Source organism: Schistocerca gregaria, chromosome X (assembly GCF_023897955.1).
Source record: "Schistocerca gregaria isolate iqSchGreg1 chromosome X, iqSchGreg1.2, whole genome shotgun sequence".
NCBI classification, from domain to species: domain Eukaryota; kingdom Metazoa; phylum Arthropoda; class Insecta; order Orthoptera; family Acrididae; genus Schistocerca; species Schistocerca gregaria.
The window spans coordinates 641,725,857-641,747,523 of NC_064931.1; the positions used below are offsets into that span (position 1 = coordinate 641,725,857).

The window sequence follows — 21,667 nt, forward strand, 5'->3', positions numbered from 1 at the left end:
CATGTTCTCAGATGGCAGGCACCAATGTGAAGAGGTAATGATGTCCTTGGTTTATTGATACAATGATCCTACCTTCTGGTGGGTGATGAGAGGAGGCCAACTGGAACCTTGTTGACAAGTGTAACTGCCCCCACATTCACATACAGTCCAACATCAGACCACTGTCACATCTGAATGTCGTATAAATCTGGATATTGTACAATTCAACCATTCGGTCGGCTATATGGTGAGCCAAAACAAGGCTCATTTCAAACTCTTTCTCTGTTAATAATTGTGTCTCACATAAGTATGCAGAATCTTCATGTCCTTCACAGTGATCTCTCAACACTCCTTATATTACCTACACGCCTGGTGAAAACATTGAACACAAGCAACACTAATGCACCAGTTATAACAAAAATTCTGGTGAGGCAGACAGTAACACCCATTAAAAATACTAATGTAAAAGTGATACTTTTGGTTCCTCACTGAGGTTGTAATTTGGCAGAGTGTACAATACTTACTGTATTGATCCATAACACTTCAGTTAGCATCTTTGATTCCACGGTTGTGTATTCTACTCACTGTGTGCATTGACTGAATTGTATATTTGTATGTGTCCTTTTGTATGAACTTTATTTTACTTCTATTTCTTGTCTATGCAACTTTCAGCTAATTATTCAGTTTTGTTATATGATTTAGTAGTCCAAAGAACATACAAGGTGTGATCAAAAAGTAATAGGATTTTTTTTAAGTTCATGGGCTTTGTATACCAAATTTTCAATTTTTAAATGTTTTTGGTACACATGTTCCTGAAGTATCTTTGCATTTCCAGCTGTTTTGAATACTTAGTTTATTGTTGACAGTCAAAAAGTTATATGTGTTTTTGAGTGCTGGATGAATTTTTACTTTTTTAAAAAGATGGATCAAAGAATTTGCATTAATTTTTGCTTGAAAAATAGAATAAAATGCAGCACCACTATTGAATTGTTGACTGTGGCTTTTGGCAAAAGTGCAATAAATAAGACAAGAGTTGATGAGTGGCATAAACATTCCAAAGAGGGTTCAGAGAATGTTGAATATGACAAGTGTCCTGGAAGCCCTTGCACATGAATTACTGATGAAAATGAGGAAGAAGTAAAGAAAATGGTTCTGGAAAATCACAAAATCACCATCAGGGAGATTGCTTATGATGTTGACATATCCTCTGGCTCATGCTAATCGATATTTTTCTTTTTCTTTTTCTTTTTCTTTTTTCTTTTCTTTTCTTATGCTCTGGACATGAATCATATAGTAACGAAGCTTATTCTCAAATTCTGGAATTTTGACCAAAAATTACATCATGTAGGCATCATTCAGGAATTTTTGAATGAAGCAGGAAATGATCCAGAACTTCTAAAGAAAGTTATAACATGTGACAAAGCATGGGTATGGATATGACATTGAAACCAGGGTCCAGTCGTCCCAATTGAAACTACCTGAAGAGCCAATACCAAAAAATATTCGACTAGTTCCGTCATACGTGAAGGCTCATCTCACTGGTTTCTTCAATTACAATGGAACAGTGCATCATGAGTTCCTACCTTATGGTTGTACGGTCTATACAGAATACCATCTGGGAGTTATGTGCTGTTTGCATGAAACTATCCAGAGAAAACGACCAGAATTGTGGCAAAACCACTCACAGAAATTGCATCATAATAATGCTCTTGCTCACATGTCAATGCTTGTTCATAATTTTTTTGGCAAAAAACATTATGTTGTCTCAGCAACCGTATTCCCCATACATGGCTTCCTGAAACTTCTTTCTGTTCCTGAGGCTGAAGAGAATGATGAATGGGTGTCATTTTGCCACCACTGACAAGATAAGATTAGAAACACTGAAGGACCTAAACACCATAATAACAAAAAGTGAACTTTGGAAGTGTTTCCAAGATTGGAAAAAATGCTGGCACAAGTGTATTATATCTGTGCGAGACTACTTTGAAGGGAACAAAATTGATGTTGATCAATAAATAAAGATTCCTTACAAAAATTGTGTATTACTTTTTGATCACATCTCGTACATGTAACTGTCAACATGCTAATAGCTCTAGAATTGTATCTTTTTTTTTAAGTACTAAAAACTGTACCTGCAACAGAACACTCTTCATACACATTAATTTTGATAGTAATAAAATGTTCAAAGTAATTAATCTGTATTCAGAAACATTAGCTGAAAGTATTACTAAGGGATGTAAAATAATACAATTTCTTATGAAACTGTAACATATCTGGACTGAGATTATAACAACAAATTTCTTATAATATAACATAATTCATGAAGCGTATAACTTGCTGCAAAATTGTAATTTTTCATTGTGAATTAGTCAATATAATCTTTTCAAAAAAGTAAACTAGTACATGTGATTACTGAGAAGGTATTTAGACTTGGCACAGACCACATGAGTAGTCTTTGGGCAATCTTTGTAGGGACAGTCTTTGTGAGGTCAGCTGGCATTCAGTCTGTGTCAGTCAGCATAATGTTTTGTGAAGATGGATGTAAACTTTTTTGGTTTTTTCAGTATACTGAAAGTTAAAAAAATGAACATCTCCAGCAGATTTCTGAGTCGCAAATATTGTTCTCAGAACAGAAAAATGAGTTAGAGCCCCAAGATAATAAAGTAAAAGATAAGCTGAATTCAATTAATTGGATTGCTAAAAGGTATAATTCCTTGTTGTTATCATTGAGTCTTTTGTCCAATTTCTTGCCATCTCTTTAATAATGCCATAAGCTTCAAAATGAATACCAAATAACAAAAACAAACAAATCAAATGTAGTTACAAATGCCTGTAAGGCAGGAATTAACCATTCTTAACATCAGCTCACATACAGAGATATCTATCAAGCACATGCTACAGTTATCTTTCTCATTTTGCAGGAAATTATACTTACAACATACAAACAAATGAGAATCCCTTTAAAATGCTGTGGTTTGCAAGGCTTGCAATTGCTTATAGCCAACTACAGTACTCAGAACTTGGCTTTGCAACCCCAATATTAAAATTTACCACACTACCCGTACAAATAACACCAACTTCTGACTGATATTTACTGTCCAAAGCAAATGTCACATTTAAAACAAATAAATGTCACTAGAGAGTTGAAATGCCACTACAAACATAAGATAATTAGCAAATAGCACAATGCTGGTGCACAACATAGCACAATACAGTGTAAAACACACACTTTTTTTTATAAATTGTTGCTTGTAAAATATAAGAAAAAGCAACAAAAAAAGAATTTGTTAGTCACTTATAACAGACACAGCACATCACTACAGCAGCTGCATAGCTGTGATACAGTGTTTCACTAAGAAGAATACACACAAAGTAAAGGGTATCTGTGATGCTAAATAACAGAGAAAAATAAAGAAGAAATGCAATGGTTCACTAAAAGGTTTGGAAAACACTAGTTTCTAATGGCAGTATACACAACATGCTCTACAAAATTCTCATATTTTATTTTTCAGTTCTGGGAAAATCTCCTCATCACAAACAAGTAAAATAGCATCACAGCCACAATGAAGTTGGAAACTTTGGAATATTGGTCATATATCACAGAGAAATGGGAAAAGAAATGCTGAAATCTTTAACTATCACATACAAGAAATCAATAAAACTCTCGATGCCACAAAGATCATTCCCTCTGCAGTAAAACCAAACAGTTACTAACATCACAGGTTTGTAATTACACTGTCATGACAACAACACAGACATATTCGATCATAGCAGACAAAAAACATACACATCTTCCAGAAACATTGAAAATGAACACACCATACTAAAAAATTTGAATAGTTTGAATCAAGATCTGTGCTAAGGAATATAAATGAAAAACATCAATATTAATGCTGGATGCTTACCATATTTTCTTAAAATGAAAGGGACTGAACAAAAGTTGCATATACAAAATAAATTAATAAGAAAAACTAATTATTGGGAACAGGCTGACTAAAATCCTACATCCACATAATGCAATTCTTTTTAGACTGCACAGATACATAGAAAGCCATGTAAGAAATCACAAGAGTAACATAATGCACACCGAAATTGAACTGAGAAATAACACTTACAATTTTAAGAGGCACTTTCATATTTTACTTACTTTTCCTATTGCATCCTATAAGGAAAATAAGGTAAATCAAAGATTAAAACCTGATGAAAATATAATCACTATTTCAAATTGGTTTGTTAAAAACTGATGTGAACAAAGTTCATTGATTACAATAATCTACTATAGTACTGCTGTTGCATTTGACCAAATGGCATCTATGGCTTAATTAACAAAAAGAAAGTTTTTCTTTTCAAATCGTGTGATTTAGATTACTATGTTGTAACAAAGTGAAGACAATGAGCAAAGCACAGAAATGTAAAAAAAAGCAGATAATGCTGAACTTTCAGACAAAGTTGAGTACTAGAGGAGACACACACACACACACACACACACACACATATATATATATATATATATATATATATATATATATATATATACACACACACACTTGGCCACCGTTGTCTCATGACACTGGTGCAAGTAGCAATCTCGAACAGGGTGGGTAATGGAAAAAATGGAGATGGGAATGAAGGAACAAAGAGAGGGAAGAATGGTCTAGATGAATGTTGTGCTAAGGTTGTGAAGGTATAGAACAAGTAGCTCAATGCAAGGGCAATTAAGGGACAATGCTGCTGGAAGAAAGATACAGAAAAAAACAGGAGGAACTACTACTGAAAGTACCAGTGGAAGGTCACAGAGCAAGACACAGAGACAGGGCATAGGAGGATTGAGTAGATTAGAAAAGAAACAAGGGAAGTGAGAACCAATACAATGGTGGTGGTTGTAGTGTCCTGCGGTCGGCAGGAAAGAATTAACAGTCAATTTGAACACACTTTATTATAATTAAAGAAACACAACTTCTTGGCATACACTAAGTGTTAAACGCAAGAACAAATAGAAAAACCCCACAACTCTTATGGTGGCAAACCAGATAAGGAAACAAGACAATGGAAGAAAATACTGACCGAAATCTACTCTACAAAATACAGCATGCTACCACAATGCTACAACGAGTGAATACAATGCTAGGGCTGGCATAAGTACTGACTGGATTTGTTCCTAGCAGTTGATAAACTCTGACAGTCTAGGCATGCTTATGAAGCCAGGTCGACAAAGTGCTACATGAGTAACATGAGTTCCGATTGGTGGAATCCTGTCACATGTTGTCTGGCGAAGTAGTTATATGTTTATTTGGAAAGTCTGTTATTGTTTCTGTCTGCTGGCAATGTTTCTCTACGCGCTCCTGAAAAGAGGTCAGTAACCCATCTTGTGTGTTGATTGTGCGGGCCCTCTAACAATAAGGGGCCGCTACGACATTTCTCCGCATGGGAAAAAAAAATGCACAGCACCATAAATATCCATTGAAGTAGGGGCATCCTGGTCAATGTCCATGGGTTCGTGGCCGGCAGGGGTGGGCGGTGGCGACGCAGCATGGGTAGCTGGCAGCGGAGACAGCTTTTGAGGCGGAAGCGGAGGTTCCGCCACAGGGCGATCAGTGATACGCACTGGTGGCTTCCCCGGGGCATTGTGGTCCACCAGATGGGGGTGGAGCTGGTTGAGGTGCCAGCGGGTGGCTTAACCGTCGGCCCACCAGAGAGAAGCCATCGCCCGGTCGCAGAGCTCAGTGATGACCACAAGTGCCCAATGTGCCCATGGATGAGAGAAGGTCCACACCCAGACCTCCTGCCCGACGCAAAAGGAATGGGAGTGTGGGTAGAAGGGTGAGAAGCCTCAGGAACCGGGGCAGATAAGGGAGAGCGGAGAGGTCAACCGTGAAGTATCTCCGCTGGACTTTTACCAGCACAGGGAGCAGCACAGTATGTAGCCGCAAAAAGAAGCATGGCCTCCTCCAGCAGGTGGTGGCTCAGCAGCTTATCGAGTTGGGTCTTGAACGCCCACACGAAATATTCTGCCGGGCCATTTGACGCAGGGTTAAACGGGATGGTATGGGTGAGGGAAATACCACTGGCAGTACAGAATTGCTTAAACTTGGTTGAAGTAAACTGTGGACCATTATCCATACCAATCATTTTGGGGAGGTCCTCGACAGCAAAGAGTCAGTGGAGAACTTTGATAGTCTCAGCAGAAGTAAGGGTATCCCGAAACAGAGTGAATCAGTATGAGAAACTGGGAACCATGCAATGGCCCTGTGAAATTCAAATGGAGAGGTCTCCACAGAGCAGCTGCATCCAGCTAAAAAAAATACTGGCGCGGGGAAGCTGCCTTATGTGTTTGGGATGTGGTGCAGGCTGACATGAGGGAGGCAATGTCTGTATCCAAACAGCGCTAATAAAGGTGTCTGCAGGCCAACTGTTTGGTGAGGATGATGCCCCTATGTCCTGCGTGGAGGAGGTCGAGGACATGGTGGCACAAGATTTGCAGTATGACCAGTCGGAATCACTAAGCAAAAGGACTATGCTATTGCGAAAAAAGAGACTGTGCCAATGATCCCAAAAATGCTGGACCTCTCCATCGCAGACGCTACTACGGCTGGTCTGCAACCCACAGTGATTTGGCAGCACAGAGCTTGCAGCGTCTGATCCTGAGCAGTGGCCTGCCGTACCGCATCAGCATCCAACGGAAGTGCATCCAGAGCTGCATCCATGTCTGGTTCCACATGGAAACAAATCAAGGGAAAGGTGTCAAACTCATGTCCATCCCAGGAGCCAGCCAGGACAGAATATCGGTGTTTGCATGCCATTCAGAGGTGTGGTAGACAATATAAAGTCAAACGTCACCAGGAAGAGCACCTAACGCAGGAGGCGGCACACCGTCCAGGTGAAATAAAGAAACCAAAGGCTTGTGGTCAGTCTGCAGCATGAAATGACGACCATAAATGAAATCGTAGAATTTTGTCAGTGTGAAAACCAGTGCCAAAGCTTTCTTTTCAATATGACTATATTTGGTTTGAGAATCAGTCAATATTTTTGATGCAAAAGCCACCAGCCTCTCAACACCGTCAACCACTTGCAAGAGGACCGCACCCAGGCCATAGTCTGAGGAATTAGTGGCGACATTGAGGGGTAAGAAAGGATTTTAAGCAGCCAGATAGGGAGGGCAGGAGAGAGTTGACTTGAGACATGTGAAAGCCTGCTCACACACCGTATCCTAAACCCAACGCGCACCCTTGAACAATAATCCAGTCAGGGGCACCGAAATCTTGACAGTGTGGGGATATAAATCGCCGATAATAGTTGATTTGACCAAGGACAGATAGCAGTTGCTTCACATTGGTGGGAGGAGGCAGGTTTTGAATCACTTTGATATACTCCTTAGAGTCATGTAGGCCATGGGTATCAATTGTCAGCCTGATATAGCTGACCTCTCGCGCAAAAAAGTCACTCTTTTCTTCTGGCAATGCAGGTTAGCCTCAGAAAAAAGGTGAAATAGCTGATCCAGCTTGTCCACGAGGTCCACCGTGGATGATCCACTGACGCTGACATCGTACATATAATTGGCCACCCCAGTCACCTGGCTTGTGAGGTGTTTCAAATAACGTTGGAAAATGGCAGGGGTGCTGGCAATGCCAAACAGAAGGCTGTTGTACCGGAAAAGGACACACAGGGTATTGATGACTAGGATCTGCTGCAATTCCTCATCCAACGGCAGCTGCAAACAAGCATCACGTAAATCAATTTTGGCAAAAATGGCTGAGCCCGCAAGATGTGAGAATATGTCATCCACCTATGCGACAGGATAGGCATCAATGATGGACTGAGTATTGGCCGTGTCCTTAAAATCACCACAGATGTGTAAAGCACCATTCTCTTGACTATCACGGTAGGCACTGCCCAGCGACTGTGCGCAATGGGAGAAAGGATGCCTTCGCCTTGTAAACGGTGAAGTTCCACCTGGAGGCTGTCTTGGGAAGCAAAGGGGACATGCAGGTTAGCCTCAGAAAAAAGCTGAAACAGCTGATCCAGCTTGTCCACGAGGTCCACCGTGGATGAGCCACTGACGCTGACATCGTACATATAATTGGCCACCCCGGTCACCTGGCTTGGGAAGCAAAGGGGATATGGCAGGCCTTAAAAAAATGAGAAACAACAGAGGGAAGAAGCTGAACATGCATGGTGAAACCCTTCACCTCTGGTCTGGAGGAAGAGAACAACGTTTCGTATTTGCTGTGCAAGGGAGCGAGGAAGGTATCCAACGAAGGAATTGAGACCGCCTGTACCGCGTCCTGCACTGATAATCCAAGATGACCAAAAATGTCCACACTCAGAAGGTTAGTAGTGTCGGGGGACCTGATCACCAAAAACTGAGTGGTGAAGGAATGACCATTGTAAGAGATCTGTGTGGAAAAAATGCTGTCGACTGATATAGAGTAATTACTGAAACTGCACAAGGTACGAGTGTACAGGGATAAAACTGGCAAGCAGAAACTTTGGTATGTGGCACCATTCACAACAAAAACAGATGATGCCATGTCAATCTGGAAGACCACCGGAATATGGGCAACCTCCAAGGTAAGGAGAAAACAAGCACCGAACTGGGGAATAATAGAGAATACTTGGCCATCAATGGAATGTGAGGCTTCCCGACCCTGAAGTGGTGACTTTTGATGAGCCTGTGCATCTGTAGGAAGTGTGGCATCTACGCGATGTTTCTGAGAAGCCTGACACACCACAACGATATGGCCAGCTCGGCTGCAAGACGTACATCTTGCTAGCCGGTGGGGACATTCCGGCATTCTGACGGTTGGTGAGTCTGGAAACGGTCTGGACAGGATGGAAGCTGTGTGAAAGACTTGCTGTCACGGAGTGGACCAACAGATCAACGAGGCTCTCACTCGGTGCTAGGCAACTGGTGAGCCATGAAAACAGTTGGACCAAGATGTGGTGGTTGTAGCCGGGGAGACTGTTCAAATGCACGAATGATCAGCAGAAAGGGTCGAAGGACGGGTCCTGTAACATCGAACTATCAGGCCGAAGACCCTTGTCTGGTGCATGAAACACCACCATATTGTGAATCGACAAAGAAGCATAAGACTGCTTGCAGGCAACATTGGCACACCGGAATTTACAATCGTGGGAGAGACCCTGGAGTGTCGTAATCCACTACCGATAAGTCTAGGCTGGGGACTTTCGACAAGAAAAGAAAGTCTGACGGGTGGAGGTGATGTGTATTTGTGCATCAAAGTAGTCAAACAGGCACACCTTAGTGTGAGAAAATGAGACGGGACTGCTCAGGATTCAATTGTTGAATTTAACGATACACCTGTGTACTGACTTGCTAAAAAAACATCTTCAATTTTTGTCGTGGATCCCATGTGCCAGTAAATGTTCCAACTGTTCGACATAATTTGATCATAGTTCGACGGACCTATCTAAAGCCAGAAACATCGGTGGAGCCATGTGCAAAGTGTTCAATTTACTTGCGATCGAATCAACTCTATGAGCTACCTCTTGCAACGCTGGGAAATGAGAGCAAATTTCTGAACGCATGAGTGTTGCCTGAATCTGCTGTAGTAAGACCAAGGACTAAAGAAGCTCCTCAGAGGAGGCCATGTCATTTGGAAATGAAAGTTTTATCCTCATCGCCAATAACTGTAGTGTCCTGCAGCTGGCAGGAAAGAACTAACAGTCAATTTGAACACACTTTATTGTAATTAAAGAAACACACCTTCTTGGCATACACTAAGTGTTAAATGCAAGAAAAAACAAAACAACCACAACTCTTGTGGTGGCAAACCAGATAAGGAAACAAGACAATGGAAGAAAATACTGACCGAAATCTACTCTACAAAATACAACATGCTACCACAATGCTACAACGAGTGAATGCAATGCTAGGGCCGGCATAAGTACTGACCGAAGCTGTTCCTAGCGGCTGATAAACACTGGCAATCTGACAGTCTAGGCGTGCTTATAAAGCCAGGTTGACAGAATGTTACACAAGTCATATGAGTTCTGATTGGTGGAACCATGTCACACGTTGTCTGGCCAAGTAGTTCCACATTTATCTGGACAGGCTGTTATTGTTTCTGTCTGCTGGCAATGATTCTCTCCACACTCCTGAAAGGGGGTCGGCAACTCATCTTGTGTGTTGATTGTGTGGGCCCTCTAACAAAAAGGGCCGCTATGACAATGGTAGTGGTGGTGGTGTTGGTGGTGGTGGTGGAGGTAGGGGGTGGGGGAGATAAAATGGAGTGTAGAGTGAAAATGAGGGGGAGGGTTAAGTGGAGTGCAGGACCAGTTGAGACCCAGAAGTTGTGGGATCAAAATGTATGAGGCAGGGAGAGTACTCACATGTCCAGATCACAAATGCTGTGTTCGTACAGAAGAATCTTAATAAGATGGTTTATGAAACTGTGACTGAAGTCTACCAAACTAAGTTGCTCAGGAAGCTCAGCAGTAGCATGGTTTACCTGGCATTTGTCAACAGCTCAGTATTGGAAGCTTGTTCCAGTACAGCACAATCCCTCCTATCATCAGTTATGTTCCTTCACCTCCACACTCCACACCACTCTCTATTTTCTTACTGCCCACCCCATATCTCCCCATCAGGTCCGTGTCTGCAGGAAGAGTTTGTTGGAATTTACTTGGGAATGCATAACATCCCCATGCGACTCATTACTTACAGCATTGTGATCATGTCCTCTACACAGAAAGCAGCCAACTGTTAGTTAAGGTTGAAATAAATGAGAAATATAGTGTTAACAAGAATGTTAGTCACTGGCTGAACGGACAGAACACTTCAAGCACAGGAAGAAAGGCATAAGAAGTGTTTCCATTTGTTATTTTTTTTTTTTTTTAAGTTCCAATAATTTTTGCCAACCAGAGGGTCTCATATACTTCGTCACAAGCACAGCTCAATCTTGGATACTTTTTCAGGATGAGGAAACAGTGAACACCAAAATGTGACTAAATATGAGACAGGTACTCCACATTTCACAATCGGAGTGTCCTTTACACAATGACCTTGGGCACAAATATAGAAGTGACTCAAGAACACAAGACACAAACACGACTGTAAAACTAGACTTACGCATGAGAGTTTTTCAATCTCAGAGAACTTTTATGAGTAATACGCATCATGTAAACAGTGCTGAAGGTCAGCTCGCCAGTAGTGTCCAAGGGTGGGGAAAGATCTTACATAGCCACGCTCTGCAAGTTTATAACTCTCTTGTAGACACCAACCTCCATCTCCCAAGAGCTGCTTGCCTTAGCTCTCAGACAAGAAAAGCTATACTGACATTGTCTGGAGAGCTGAGTGTACTTGGAGACTGCTGATCAGCCATACTGCATCCCAGATTTGTGCCATATTTCACAGTTTGCACATTACCACATCTTGGAAATATATTTTGCCATACTCATTTACACATTAAATAGACGAGCAGTTAGCCTGTTTCAGAAGTTCTAAACTTAGAACAATGCTATGCATCCAATTTCATCTTAATTGTTACTTTACCACATATTAAAGAGAATAAACAAACCTGGTGCTAGAAATACTAGTGTCACAAGCAGTCTGTCTTAACACCAATTTATTTACACATACGAGTATCTGGACTGGTAATTTTGGGTCCAACTATGAAGAGTATTTCTTCCCTCTCCATTGATGTCATTCTTCTAAAATTTCAATTTTGCTGTAGGCTTTCCCTCACAAGCTCAACCCCTGCATACTCCAAAATCATCCCAGCACCTAATCTGCTCTCTTATCGAAGACAAACACAGTCATTCATGTTTTTTTTCTTTGTCACTAAAAGTATCAAAAGTGCAGCCAGACGCTCTCCCATCATTACCTATTCCTTCACACACATAACTGACAACAGAAAAGTCTTGAGGAGAATCATCCCTCAACTCTCACAAACACTCTCACCCTGCTGTATGTAAAAGGCTTCAGACATCTGCTCTCACAAGACTCTCAAACACTTACAGAAAGTGCTCACAAGGAACTATCAAACAGTAACTATCACTGAAAATACCGAAAATTTGCGCCTGGTGTAAACAACTGTACAAGTACCATCTGAGAGTACCAAACTCTCTGAGTGCAAAAATTCTCACATGTATCCCAACACTAAGAGACGAGGAATAGTTTCTGAAAATTAACAGGTACTGTACCTACAAAATCCTTAACACTTTGAAGACCAACCATTTAAAAGAACGTCAGGCATTGAAAATCAGCCATTTATGCCAAATAATGGCATTTATGTAATTGGCAAATATGTAATTGATATACCTTCAAGAATAACACATACTACAATAAGACAAAGTTTCTAGATTTATTTTTCATATTTACTTTAGTTCTTTGACAGATCACAAATTTTAAAATAATGATGACAGAAAGTATAATTATATTTTAAAAGAAGTATGAGGTGAGTTACTAAGCAACATGAGTAAACACAGGCTAACAAAAAGTTTTGGGTTGGTTCACCTAATCACAATCAGGCATATGAGTGCAAGTTTAAAAATCCCAGTAAAGACAGAGACAATGACAGAGGCACAATTGGAAGGTGAATGTACTCCACTTGATAGAAATATTGGTTTAGTTGGATAATGATGAAGTTGGAGTTATTAGCTGGAAGCTTCTGAATTGTCTCAACCATCATTACAACTGTTTAAATGTAAGATTTAACTCTGTTCTACAGATTACTCACAGCATATAATGTAAATGCAGCTACTGTTGCCTACTGCAGAAATTGTACAGTGTGAAGATCCATAGTATTGCCCATTTTAGATCTTAAGCAATAGGTATTTTTGCCCCCTTCCAATGCTAATTTCTCTTCATGCTAATATTCTGTATTAAGTGGTTTACCTTTCACATTCATTTTCTACCAAAAAAAAATCTTGAACTACGAAAGCTCAAGCTGTACAGGAAAAGTATGTTTTAGGTGACAACTGTCATTTATTCTAAGAGAGAAACATTAATTTCTCCATCTTGATTAATATTATATTTAGAAAGTAATACAGAGGGCACAACCTTTGATACAAATACAAAAATAAATTGGTAAAACGACTGAATTCCTCATTTAAATGTATAAATAAAGTGTCATTTCTGTGAAAGAACATATCATAAAAGAAACCTTATAATATGCTCTCTCTTATATGCTAGAATTCTGACATACCAAAAATAAAAATGCTCATTTCATTTAGAACACAACTACAATTTATCCACAATGAATCCAGTTCAGTCAAAACACAAACTTACCTTTAGGTGTAATGCTGAGGTCTGAATCAGATGATCTCCTACATATGCCACTAGGTCCAGCAGGTATCTTTGCTGGGGATGGAGAAATCTTGTTGCCAGATGGTAACGAGAGTGGCACTTCAACAGTTCTCTCAACTTGTGCTGCATCGTCGGCCGCAACGTGCCTGCTGATAGGGACCAAGCAGGGACCATGCTTGATGACGTGGTGTTTCAAGTCCTCAAGAGGACTTCCAACAAAGTTAGTACCATGCGTAACAGAGAGAGAGCAAACAGAGGAAGCGCTCCTAGTTTTGTGTACAGGAGATATATTATAGAGCAAATCAATGTCAGGATCATCAGCAGCAGCTACAACAGGTACTGATACAGTTTTTTCCAACCTATTGCTTGCTAGCAGAGAACTACGGCGATTCTCTAACGCATCAGGACTTAAATTAAAATAATGTGGTTTGTGTGAGAAATAAGAATCAATCACTTGCGAGCAGTGCTTTACAGGTGCAGTGCAAACAGCTGGCACACATAGCCTATTTGCAGCAAACAAGCAGTCAGCATGTTTGGTTGAATGAAGTAAAGATGTATTTCCAATATTGCTGTGAAAAGAAACAATGTCTGGTACTGATCTGGTCTTAATATTCATGTGACATCTTACAGAAGTTTTCCTTGTGTCAGGCCACGAATTTCTCCTATTCCTGATGTATACACAGTTTTCACTGCAATGTTTTTCTAACATAGTTTCTTTTAGAGACATATCAGTAACAGCAACAAGTGGAATATTTCGCACAGAATGTTTATCTGAATGAAGTGGCAAACGGTTTGTGTGATCTGTGACAAGCATCACTGTCCTGTATTTTTTGCAAGGTGCTGCAGTCAATTCACAGGCACAATCTGACGTTTTTTCCATAGAGCTAGCTGGATCATTCACATCCTTGACAGCAAGAAATGGTCTTTCATCAATGGAAATTTCAAAATTACTCATAGCTGGCTGAGGAGCATAATAGTATTTCTGTCTGTGTTCATCAGATTCCTTTATTTTCCTCAAGCAATCAGTACCACTATTAACATCACTCCTTGTGGTACCATTGTTTCCTGTAGCTAACTTTGGCTTGCATGTATCTCCAGTATATGCTGTATTATTTTTATAATCCTCTTTATTGTCTTCCTGTAAAATGACTCTCACACTTGCATTGCCATGCAGTACTGAAGCAGCTTCACCAGAAAACTCAAAAGTAGACTCATTGTTGCACACAAATATTCCTACTTCCTGTTCAATATCAGTGTCAGCATTGGGTCTGGCAAGATTTATTTGAAAGTTTTTCATTTGAAATAAGGAAGTGGTAACTGGAATTTTTTCTTCATCTTTGTAAGAAAACTCAGATACGTCATCATCTGTACTTGATGAAGCTGATGAGGATGATGATGAAAGGTCTCGGATGTTTGACATAAGATGTCCATCAACATACTGTAATTCTGGTCCATCATCAGGCCTCGGCAGTCGCAAATAAGAACTTGCACTAATTAAAGTCACGTCACTATCATTTGCCATATCATTAATGCTTTCATCCACATTTCTGCCACATGTTGGGTACGTCACAGATGAGCCAGAGCCTTCTGTAACTTCTGTCACACTATCAAGTTGATGGAATGAGCTTTCTAATGTGGAATGCACAGGTGTTTCTCCAGTTGCATAATATGGCAATAAGTTGGAAACATTCACAGCTGTCTGCTTTGCTTCTACATTACTAATACTTGACAGTCTATTTGGAAAAACAGAATATTTGTGTAATTTAAAATGAAACTGCCGTTTACTACTATACACATCATGATGCAGCTTTCCCTTTAAAGCAGATAATGTACTTTTCCATTTCACATTATGAAAAAATGGCAAAAGCTTTACAGCTCTGATAAATCTGTTATTGCATGTCGTTTGTTCTTTGTGTGGCATTTGCATTTTATTTATTAACTGCTTCATACTGTCATCACAATGACCAACAGAAAGACTCTGTGTAGACTTTCTAAACATGTTTAAGCCTTGTGAGACATCACTATTATCTGTTTTGTCATAGGTGTAGGACAGATGGCGTGAATACTGTGGCCTCTTCCTGCTACACAAAACTCTACTGTTTTCTGTCTTATAATCTGTAGATAAATATGAAGGTATGACTTTTACATGGAATTTTGGCTCATTCATTCTTAATTCAAATCTTCTTAAAAAATCTATGCTAGTCTTTGGGTAAATAGTTCGTCTTCCTGTATTTCGATACTTCCTATGTGGCCCTAAGGAACAGGCACCTAAACCTGATTCTGGTCTGAGCAAATGTAGACTTGATATCAGGCTTCTACTGCCCTCTACTGCTACACTACTACCTATGGCATTAGGCTTGGAAGAAAACATGCTGCAAATTGGAAAATAGGAAAGGGATGAAAGAGAGAAAAAAGAGAAAAAAGAAAACATGTTTCAGTTTATATAAATAAATAAGTTCTATATGAACTTCACAAAAGTAGGAATGTTACACACATGCAGACAGAAACTTCTATCTGATAAGATAAAATGGTAACTTATAAATGCTCATGAGTATCATGTAAAAAAACCTAAATAATTTCACAATAAAGAAAACAGGGAGCTTTCTAGCAAACTGCATCATTTAAATCTGAGAGTTAATGAATATTAAAAAAATTTGCTTGATAGGAAGTATTTTGTTTTCAGAAAACATGTAAAGTAATAAATTCTATAGGAAAATTTCCTATTAAGGTCAAATTTCCTGTTAAGGTCAAATTTCCTTTAATTTAAATATTTTTTCCTGTACAGGTCTATTCTGTATTTACAAAGAAAATGATAATCTCCAGGTGGGGGACTTTTCTCTTTTTCTTTCCTTTCCTTTCCAACTTATTTTAAGTGCTGCACATATGAAAGTGAAGTAATCTTTGACATAAGTTTACTGAACTCATTGTCAATAATCTCTAGCCCTATATGCTTGAACAACATGACAGACTCTACACAACAGTATTTTTTCCTTCTTCTGTCAGTTCCGTAGATGATTATAACTTTTAAGTATGACCATCTGAAAGGTAATAAGTAAGCTCAAAATGATTAGACGATTAAAGCTACTGAGTATATCCTGGACTAAACAAGTACAATAAAATACATTAATGTTGTAAATCATATGCACCAGATGGGAAAATGAAACACAAATCTGAAGACTGCAATTCTAGTGCCTTGTATCTAATGATTTAAATACTGTAAACAGTTACAAATGTTCAGAATTCATGATGGACAAGAAAAATGTTTAATGTAAAATACTTTTTACAGTAGCTTCAGTTTGTATCCACCAGTCATTAAATGAAACAAAAATCTCTGCAACTGAAATGGTCTGCAGCAACAACCATTGTTAAGTTCAGCATCTACAGAAAAGAAAAAATGAAAACAATAGAATGTTCACAATTATTTTGCAATGGCGCACCGGTAATCTGTCTACTAATACTGAGAATAAGCTCAGTTCAAAGTCATCAAGTTGCTTATTCTGAAACACAATGGGCTGAGTGGTCTTTTCATAAGGCATATCTAATTCCCAAGGTAATTCTTGGTCTTTAAAACCCACACTGCTGACTTGATATGAAACTGTAAAATGAAAAAGGGGGCTGATTACTTCAATATAAGTTTGTACATGCTATTACATTTTAAGAATCTCCAGTAATAATTATCATCCTTGTAACCAATTATGAAGGAGTGGGAATGTTGACACCACAAAGGTAAACACAAATGTTCTTTCAAAAAAATCTAAACATTCTCTCTGATTGGCATATGATACTGATTAAATGCACAAACTTTCTAGTAACACAAAAAAAGACTGAAGAACAATGTAGATATTATTATGCATAGCAACATTTGAACATACAAAATGTGAAAAGTTCAAATAATTTTTATTTTGTAATATAATTTTTTGACTTTGAAAACCCAGAACTTACATGGCATGCTTACTCATGCTTTTTTACATTCTGTGAAGTATCTTGTTGATACAACCGCTACCTGCTATGAAACAGTGATCTAGTTTCAATAATGCATGATCAAGTGAATAACAATTAAATAGAATTTTGTTGTAAGATTAAATAAACTGTGCCTTGAGATAGGATGCACTAATCATTGCCAGGTATTTATAATTCTGTGGGGACTCTTTTATGGCTGAGAAACTGTTCATTTTCATCTGAGGCGGATAGTGTATTAACAATCATGAATCTGTACTGTAGTAAGATATGTCAAATACAAAAATGTGTGTCGGATTAAGAAATTACTTAAGGCAGTGGAGTTGTGAATGTGGGAAACCATTATTTTCTCTAATCCCCTGTCACCATAAATATGTAAGGCCTGGCATCCATTATAATGGTAATGTTGGGGAGATGATAAGGATTATATGATGTGATTGATCTATTTGTAATTAGTGTAGTTAGTAATTTTAAGTTATAACATATCACTTTAATGCCTCTCGAATATGTTTTTTCAGTCTACTTTAAACTTTACTCAGTCACTGTTTTTTCCCCTAATGTTTAGTTCTGGCAGGCAACACAGATAAATTAACAAGCACCTCAAACAGAAATAAGCAATGCAGCATCTTGAGCAGGACGAAAATCAAAAATAATATTTGCACATTGCTAACACAACCAAGTCCTCACTCACCTGATGGACAGAATTGCAATGAAATGTCAGAGAAAACAGATGAATTGTGACTTCTCTCTGTCAAGCTTCTTGTCTATGTGAATGTTCTTTGCAATAAAAAGGAAATTTGACACAAAAAATGTAGTAAGCTGTAAGTCATGTTATGCTCCTCCAAACACAGTTGGTCTTACTTCTCTTCTTGAAAACTGATTTCTACAATAAATTCCTAATAGGAAGAAATCTGTGAAGTCTAAGCCTTACCATTTGTATCACTATTCTCTATATCAAGTTACAAACAGTCTATTGCTTTATCATGTTTCATAAACCCAATTAGATACCACAATGTTTTTGGTTAGCCCACAGCAAAATGCAGCAAACATGTTAAAAGAGAGAGAATTAAAAGAGCAAAAATGGGGAACAAATCAGTACATGTACCACATGCTTTCACTCAAAAATCATCAATTCTAGGTACAAGTCATGCATAAAAATATAATAGCACTCAGAACATTCACTTTTAGCAAACACAACTTACTCATCTGTGACTGCTGGTTCCAAGGTTGTAGAAGGCTGAAGAACATCATTAATTCTAGTAAGAGTTACAGCAGTTCCTATTCCTCTTACTACTATACCAGATTCACCCTCCAAGTCAAAGCATTGATGATACCTAGCACAATCGAAAAAGCCTTAAAGTGTTTGCTCATTAGTACAGGTAAGTTCACAAATTTTACTTTTACAGAAACAAAACTAACCCTATCACTGCATTGCCTCCTAAATCAAGTGCTTTTAGGCCAATTTTCCGCTGTACTTCACCTGATAGCTTAAAGAATAAGGTCTGTCGAGCTTCATTTGATGCACGAGGAGTTCGTATCTTGTCTATCCACTGATATTCTGGATCATCATTCACTACAAGTTCCTCAACAAAACCATGTATTACTTGAGCATGGTACCCATGAGGTATGACAGGAGCTGCAACAAAATAGTGGGCAGGCAAAGTTAATTTGCAAACAAAAGTCAACATTACATAGAGCAGTGCTTATACAGAAAGTAAGTGAAGGAAATTATTGTAAACAGGGTTCAGTGGTACACTGTTTTACAAAATGATTAACTTTTTTCAATGTATGGCAATATTTTTACCCATGTTTGCATTTTTCACAAGGAACACTGGCAATAGTAAGCATTACAATGGTGATCAGAAAATGTTTCGAGTCAACTTAGACCATCCAAAATTCTTAACTTATGTTATATAACATTTATTTTTATAATAATTTAGTATTGCCACTTGTTTATTTTATAGAACTAAATAAAGCCTGCAGTCTTTTACTATTTATCATACAAAATCACAGTCTTGTGTGGTATTTTAACTAGTGCACATACATGGACTGTTAGAGAACTGAATTTCACATTCTGAAAAATGATACTATTATCTCTGTTGCAAGTAAATTTCCATTTAAAACTAAATTCCATGGTTTAAATGTGCACATAAAAGTTCCACTTAATAGGTACAAAAAGGAAGTCTGCAAACTTGGCATTCATTGCTGGGATTTGTTAGGATCTAAATTTTTCTTATCACTATTAAGAATACATTTGATTTTAAAACAGTTTAAGTACTTTATTGGTGTCCCATCACAACTCCCCATAAGTTCTTCCTCTGAATGATGCTCTTGTTTGGTATCAGAACTGAGATTACTGGCTACTGTCCAATCAATGCATTTTTTGTCTATTTCTTGATCCATACCACTGACACCTTCCTACATCCACGACAGACAATCCATGTCACTGAGAAAAGTTGAAACTGACATATGCCTACTAACATATTTTGTACTATATGTTACATTACAGAAGAAAACAGGTATATAGTTCATGAGGCATGGTCTGGGAGACCCTACCACCTGTCAATAACATGTGTCAACAACAAACAAAGAAAGCAATAATGCAACTGACAACAAAACATTGTAGGGTTGGCAATTTAAGGAGAGTACAGGGCCTACAGAACCATTCCATCACAACTGATGGAGAGCAAGTTCAAAAATTTTTGTGGATTCTGAGAGACCACACCTTGTGAGTTAAGGTATATGGAAGGCTGGGAAGCAGTAAACAACTTGTGTTAAGATGACTGCATAGACACCAAACCTCAAAATCCGATTGTGTGTACACAATGATGAAAAATGATCTCAACTGTGAAAGGTGTACACCATTCTGGTGTTGACAGACAAGCCAATGGATAGTCAAGAGACAATTATGATTTACCTTTTGGGATGTGTTAAAAGTGAACCTGATTTCTGAGGTAATGTTATTACCAGGGATGAAACATGACCTTTGAGTACATTCCAGACACAAAGTGTCTGAGTATCGAATTGCACATCCTGACATCCATAAACAAAAGAAGGCAAGAACGAGCAACACAAAAGTGAAAACAATGCTGGCTGTCTTTTGTTATGTTAAGCATGTGGTCCACAGGGAGCTCGCATCTCCAGGTCAGACCATCAACAATGCCTAATACATGGATGTTCACTGAAGTTTGAGAAAAAAGGTCTTTCAGATGCAAAAGGAGACTGCTACTACATGGGTGCTCCATCATGACAATGTCACACCATTCTGTGTGTCTGTGAGTCCTGTTGAAGCATAGTTTGTTAATGTTTCCTCAGCCCACTCACAGTCCCAACAATTTCTTTTTCATGGTGTGCACCACGACTATATTATTGTCAATATATTTTGGATAATGGCAGTATCAATCATAAATATTGAAATCCTTTATTTTACAGATCAATTTCAGTCACTGCGTGACCATCTTCAGTGCAAACTATTTGAACCTTGTAGGCCAATATCAAATAGCACAACAATTCTGTGAGGCATAACATATACTGTGATTATTACTTCCAACTTTTCCTGCATACAATAATTTTTAAATTTACAGAAAAGGCTACCTAACTATGTTGGATTGGCAACTGATAAGGTTACAAGATAGGCTCTTCTGTAAATTTAAAAATTATTGTCTGCAGTAAAAGTAGAGGAGGAGGAGGAAATTAGTGTTTTACGTCCCGTCGACAATGAGGTCATTAGAGACGGAGCACAAGCTCAGATTAGGGAAGGAAATCGGTCGTGCCCTTTCAAAGGAAACATCCCGGCATTTGCCTGAAGTGATGTGGGGAAATCACGGAAAACCTAAATCAGGATAGCTGGACGTGGAATTGAACTGTCGTCCTCCCGAATAAAAGTTAAGATATCTGTTGGAAGTAATCATCACAGTACATGTTACACCTCATCAAAAAAGTTGTGCTATTATAATGTGGGCCTACGAGGTTCAAATAATTTGCACTGAAGATAGTCACTCAGTGACCGAAAGAAATCTGTAAAATAAAGGATTTCAATATCCAAAATATATTAGGCTAACTTCTTTTTGTTTCTGGAGATAAAACCTGCCCTAAAAGGACACTGCTTTGACAGCACTAAATGACCCAAACCACCCTGCCGACAAGGTTCCTGTCGAGGTCTTCCAGGGCGTGTACTATGCCTGGGAAAAATTGGTGGAAAAAGTGTGTAGATGCATGAGGTGAGTACTTTGAAGATTTCTAAACATTTGTAGCTGTACTCAATATTATTTTTTATGGCAACACTAGTATTACTTTATGAACATACCACGTATATCCATCAGTTACAAGAAAGCTTCTTGCAGAGCTACCTACAGTAAGATCAAGTGAGACCATTCTGAAAGTATGGATTTCTTATTACCTGAGAACATTTCATCATTCACTCAAAACTATCCCTAAACACCACAGGTGAGAGTGAAACTAAAT

The 21,667-nt window shown here is 38.7% G+C and overlaps 1 protein-coding gene across 3 annotated transcripts in view; it reads right to left on the minus strand.

The window, feature by feature from the left end:
* LOC126297602 (C2 domain-containing protein 5) overlaps positions 1-21,667 on the minus strand; it is a 217,252-nt gene that overhangs the window by 78,376 nt on the left and 117,209 nt on the right. For all 3 annotated transcript variants that reach the window (XM_049988584.1, XM_049988585.1, XM_049988586.1), the window contains 3 exons: positions 18,623-18,839; positions 18,406-18,537; positions 13,229-15,618 (listed from right to left, as the gene is read on the minus strand). In XM_049988584.1, the coding sequence (XP_049844541.1) occupies positions 13,229-15,618; positions 18,406-18,537; positions 18,623-18,839 (2,739 nt within the window). The remainder of the gene's footprint in view (positions 1-13,228; positions 15,619-18,405; positions 18,538-18,622; positions 18,840-21,667) is intronic.